This window comes from Danio rerio, chromosome 5 (assembly GCF_052040795.2).
Source record: "Danio rerio strain M-AB ecotype USA chromosome 5, GRCz13ab, whole genome shotgun sequence".
NCBI lineage: Eukaryota > Metazoa > Chordata > Actinopteri > Cypriniformes > Danionidae > Danio > Danio rerio.
In genome coordinates this window covers 32,713,889-32,720,000 of record NC_141025.1, presented here as the reverse complement: position 1 = coordinate 32,720,000, position 6,112 = coordinate 32,713,889, and the positions used below count along the sequence as shown (strand labels likewise).

The following is a 6,112-nucleotide window of genomic DNA, read 5'->3' as shown; positions in this document are numbered from 1 at the left end:
GAGCTTACTGTATGTGAAGACTGAAGTGAATCAACTGTTTTTTTATTCTGGCTATATCTGCCAACATTTGTCTCCGAAATTCAGATGGAAGTGTTAAACAATGGACCGGGTTTCAAACGGCGGCGGCGGAGATCGGAAATATAGCCTACGTGTGTGTTTGTGCACATCTCCCTGCGATATAGTCTAATGTAATCCAACTGTAGTATTTTGCAGCATCATGATCATGTATGTACCGTAAAACCACATGCAAAACTTTACCTTACAGCGCCACCTGCTGGACACTTACACACACTGAGCAGAAAAACACTTCTCAAGCAGAGGGCCGAAATACTAAAATAACAAAACCAAATATATTTATCAGTTTAACTCATTCTCTCAAAATAAGTATTGTATGTGTGTGAATGTGAGTGTGTGGATGTTTCCCAATACTGGGTTGCAGCTGCCTTTATGGTCTTCATTAAAGATGTGGAGAAAGAATTAGCCAATATAAAGTTGATTTCAGAATCTAATAAGAAAGCTTTAAAAACTGTGAAAATATGCTTTGCTTTTAAGGTCTTCGTGTAAGTAACCTTAACTCTTGTATTTGCAAAACCAATCTTTAATGCTAATAAATAATAATATGAACAATTAATTTAATAGCCTACTTATAAATATTTAATGTCTTTCCATTTCTCTCTTCTCTTTATTCATTCATTCATTTTCTTGTTGGCTTAATCCCTTTATTAATCCGGGGATGAATGAATGAATGTTTTTACCCATCGGATGCCCTTCCAGCCGCAACCCATCTCTGGGAAACATCCACACACACACACACACACACACACACACACACACACACACACACACACACACACACACACTATGGACAATTTAGCCTACCCAATTCACCTGTACCGCATGTCTTTGGACTGTGGGGGAAACCGGAGCACCCGGAGCCCACGCGAACGCAGGGGGAACATGCTTTCTCTTTATCTCTTATGTTATTTTTTTCTATTGTTTCATACTGTTCTTTTTGGAGGGTATCTAAACCTGGATCTGTGTTTGTGCGCCCTCGTGTGATGAATAATGAAAAAACCAAGGTGAGTTGTAAACTACAATTCCCAGCACTTCCTTTGCCTGTCGGAAGTACGTACGTTTTACAGCTCATGCGGAAGTGGCACGTTCGTAATGGTAAGATGAAATTAAATGGGTATAAAATTGTTGTTTTGTCCTGTGTATTTATATATTTTGTATATTACAGAACACATTTTAAGACGCCTCGTCGTTCCTAGAGAGTTAACTTACTGTTCAATTTTCTAGGTAATGTGATGCGTCTGGTTCATGAGAGTTTCAGTTTTTAGACCATGTTATATAACTTACTTTTTATTTAAAATTATATTTATTCATTACTTGTTCGTTCATAGTTTAAAGACCGCTGCTGAAAGCTAGGCCAATATATACTTTGCTGTGATATAGAGATCTAGACAGAAAGCCTTCATAAGCTCGATGTATGTACATATGAAGAGTTCAGATGCAAAAACCTCTAACGTTAAGTGCCATCCTAAATTTCCATAGAAAATTGAAAATTTTTACCTACCTCCTTTGTTTATGTTGAGATATTTCACTTTAAAGAACAGAAAAAGGACTTATTCTTTGTCCTAATGTGATATTACTGAACATACACACTGGAATCTGATAAAAATGCTTATTTTAGAGGAAGAACTCAGATGGCATTTAGAGATATTTGCATATAAACTCTTCATACATGTTCTTAATTTGTGCTAAACTTGCGGTAAAATTATTATTTTTATTATTTTTGTTTTGATTGTAAAATACAATTGAAATAACCCCAAATAAGACTTAAGAAATTGTATAATATTTTATTGTATAATTTGTATAAATATTTTATTGAATTACTTATTTTTGCAATTTATATAAAATGTGATGTGTTAATATATGAGCTAAGCCCAAAAACTATTTATCTTAAGGCAACCGGAGCAGATCAAGCTGTTGGCTTTGGACTCGTTGGCTTTAGTCTTTTGCTGTTCACATATTACTCCATTTGGGTGGTAGTCTTGGTAAGTGATCAGTTAAATGAATTTTTACCAGTTGATAAATCATGCACAATGTGCTACTTATTTCCTGTGCTACTAAAACATATGCTGCTAAAAAAAAGTGATGCAAACTCTTCTGCTCTTATTCCAGCCTTTCGTAGACAGTGACCATGTGATACACAGCTATTTTCTTCCACGAGAATATTCAGTCATACTTCCTGGCATCGCAGCATTAATCCTCTTGCTCTTTGTTGGTAAGCAGATCAAGTAATAAATCCATAAAAAAATTAACATGACATGTTCATGCTGTATATTTTGATTAAAATATGGTCATTTTAAGCATTTATGCCTCAGTGATGAAAGCGAAAAATAAAATCCTTCTTTAATAAAAATAATAATTTATAGCAGGGGTTTTCAAAGTGTGAGGCGCGCCTCCCCTGGGGGGCGCCAGAGCATGTCAGGGGAGGCGCGGGAAAAAATATAATATAATAAAAATATAATTATTAAGTTTAATTATTATATGTATTTTTTATTATATTTAAACGTTTTAATTAAACAAAGCAAAAAAAATAATAATACGTCAAATATAAGAAAACCTTTTTTACCCAGAAGGCCATAGCTGTGAATTCGCTTCTGTTTTGTCAAGCCCGCCAATACAGGTATATGCCTGCTTATACAATGGGTCGGTTTCTGAGACCCACCCCGATTCAAAGCTGTACTGAAGTTCACGGCCCTTTGGCCGCCGGGAAGGAGGCGGAGAACTGAAGCAGTTTTAAATTGATTTATTAATGACAGTGACGGCAGCTCCGTCTAAACCAAAACAAACGGACGGCAGATCCTCACGGAGACTGCCGTCAAACTGAAAGCAAAAGTAAAATATGTCCGGGTCCGGTCCTCTCTCGGCTTCCTCTGCCCTTGTTCCTCCTTTTATGATCCAGAGCTTATGATTTATGATTCCAGTATAGCACTTTTCCAGCATAACATACAACTCAAAAGTGCTTCACAAGCATAAACAAATAGTAAAAGCACCATCAACGTGGGGAGCTAAAATATAGAAACAGATAAGCAAAATTTAAATTGCAAATGTTGAGAAAAAAAATTGTTTATCAGAAAATTATTATTACAATCAATAGTTTTGAAATATTTAAATCGGATGATTAAACTTTTACTTTAACATAATAATTGTGTTAATTAAATTTATGTGAACATAATTCTGTCAAAATAGTTTTTCTTGCATTTTCTTGAACGCTGCAAATAGATTTACTAAATGATTTTAAACATTGTTCACTTTTAGCATGTTTGCACAGCTAACCTTAAAATTAAAAGCTTTTCATGTTTTCCTCTGTATTTAATAATCAAATGTTCTACTTCTCTTTAAGGCACATTCATAGGGATCGTAACATGGAAGAATCGAAAGCCTAAGAAAGTTGATTAAGACTCTCCAGGTTGTTGTGATTCGTACTGCAGCAAGAATGATCAGCGTTGGTTTTACTCATCCATGTGAAGAGGATGAACTTCTGGAATCCAGTCATTTGTCATGTTCAGGTGCTGTAGTTGTTAAAATGAACATCAAAATAGAGTTAACTAAGTCACCAAAGCCGTACTGAACATGTACACAATAATAGTCTACCTGAGCTTTGTACATCTAGTAGCTACAACATTGACTCAAGACCATGCTAGTAGTGCAATGATTTAGGGAATTAGCGTGAATAATACATAAGATGATAAAATAGGCACATAAGACATGTGTGTAGTTTAGAGCACATCTAAATGAAATATGAGAGTAATGTTTCATTGTTCTTGTACTATGCTTTAAGTCTGTGTGTTTCAGCTGTTCTCTTGTTTTGTAAATAGACATATTTATGAGGTAGAGTGCTTCCTTTTAGCCTCAAATATCAGAAGAAGAGTCTGAAAATAATGGGAAAGGGATTTTTTGTTGTTTCAAACAATTCCTCATTAAATGAACAGAAATATACCTATGTCATGTGTTTTATATGATTTATTTGACATAACACTTCTGCTACTGTAGCTCATCTGTTTCAAGATTTGAGGTGATTTTAATATCTCAGCTGTAATGATAGTGGTTGTTACTCTTGTGCTGTGTTACTGCTTACCTTTCTATTGAACCAGTCTGGCTATTCTTTGGCCTCTTGCATTAACAAGTCATTTTTACCCACAGATGCTCATTAAATATTTTATTATATTATTTTGCAATAAAAGCCCAGTAGGGCGAGGCAGTTGCGCAGTAGGTTGTGCTGTCGCCTCAGCAAGAAGGTCGCTGGTTCGAACCTCGGCTCAGTTGGCATTTCTGTGTGGAGTTTGCATGTTCTCCCTGCCTTCGCGTGGGTGCTCCGGTTTCCCCCACTGTCCAAAGACATGCAGTACATGTGAATTGGGTAGGCTAAATTGTCCGTAGTGTGTGTGTGTGTGGATGTTTCCCAGAGATGGGTTGCGACTGGAATGGCATCTGGTGCGTAAAAACTTGCTGGATAAGTTGGCGGTTCATTCCGCTGTGGTGACCCCAGATTAATAAAGGGACTAAGCTGACAAGAAAATGAATGAAAAGCCCAGTAGATCGGCAGTTTCTGCAAACAACCTTTTTGACAACAACAACAATCAATGCCAAATGCAAATTCTGTTAAAGAGACATTTCACCCCAAATGAAAAAATACTAGCGTTCATTCTCAGCTTTAAAAATATATATTTTTTTCTGTTGAACATAAAAGATGACATTTTTAAGACTGCTGCTATCATAACCATTTTCCATGGTAGGAACCATTCTGTAGAAATCAATAACACCCAATTACCAGTGTTCTGTGAAATATCGTCTTTTGCGGAAAGAAACTCGGATAGGTTTGAAAGAAGTGGATTGGAGATAAATGATTATATGTATGATTTTTTTGGAGGGTGGAGGTAAACTATGCCTTTAAATCAGCTATTGTCAGTATTCTGAAGTTTGTTTTGCGCTTCAGCAGATTGTCTTGACAGTGTCTACATGCCTAAATGCTTCACGCTGATGCTCTGTGATTGGCTGTTTAGATATTTGTGTCAGCAAGCAGTTTAACTGGTTTGCCTAATAATTGCCAGTGCAAGTTAAAGTGTGTATAAGATTTATATTAATAACTTGTTTTAAAAATTTATTTATTCATGATGGAGGTTTATTATAATTCAACCATTGTTTTATATTTCAACAGCCAAGAACATAAACACACTTCACAGTACACATACATATGATATTTGTTACATATTCAGCCACCTGTCACACCAAGAAAATTCATCTAAGAAAAATAGCATACTCGATCATAACTTAATATTAAAACGTCCCATTTTCTATGTACTTTTCTCTCATTGATTAATCTCCTCAACAGACACTCATACGATGCAATTTCAATCATCCCATTAATCCACTCAATTTCTGGCATTCTGGGATACTTCAAATTAGACAGGATCATTCTAGCGGCTCTAAAGCATCCAATCTTGAGAATAATAAAGGTATTTTTACCTATATTAGGTATCACTAGTTTGTCATCCAGAAGGCATAGCCGTGGCTCTACAGGTAACTCACAGCCTAGCCACTAATCCATTATTTTCAACTTGTACACCAGAATAGGTCAACAAAGCAACATTCCCAGGTCATGTAAATAAGTACTTCCTTCTTTAGTGCATTTCTATTGAAAAAAAAAAGTCTCAACGTATGTCCTGTTTCACATTTGTAATTTCTATAGCTTCTGAAAATTCAAAAAGAGCCACATATTGATAAATAATGTTATGATAGACGTTTTAATATTAAGTTATGATTGAGTTGTCTCTTATTACAGTTATGAAAGTTTGATAACAAGCAGGAAATGTTCATGGGCCATTATGACAACATTGAAATGGTTCGAGGACTGAAAAACATCCACAAGATTAAATATTTCTGATATTAGTCTGTAAGATTTATCCCTCGAGCATACACTTTACATAGCGTTACATGTTCAAGTTTTGTTTTGTTTTCTGCTACAGTGTTTACGCAGAGCGTTCACACTGGAAAATACCAAAAAGGATATTTGTAATATATATGCGTGGACACCTTGCACACT

The 6,112-nt window shown here is 35.5% G+C and overlaps 1 protein-coding gene across 1 annotated transcript; it reads left to right on the top strand.

Moving 5' to 3' along the window:
• Nucleotides 1-1,112: 1,112 nt before the first annotated feature.
• Nucleotides 1,113-4,012, top strand: dpm2 (dolichyl-phosphate mannosyltransferase subunit 2, regulatory). Its single transcript, NM_001122846.2, is given in 4 exon segments — nucleotides 1,113-1,170; nucleotides 1,968-2,057; nucleotides 2,185-2,287; nucleotides 3,413-4,012. Coding segments are annotated over 4 exon segments (252 nt in total). The 5' UTR covers nucleotides 1,113-1,167; the 3' UTR covers nucleotides 3,469-4,012.
• Nucleotides 4,013-6,112: the final 2,100 nt, after the last annotated feature.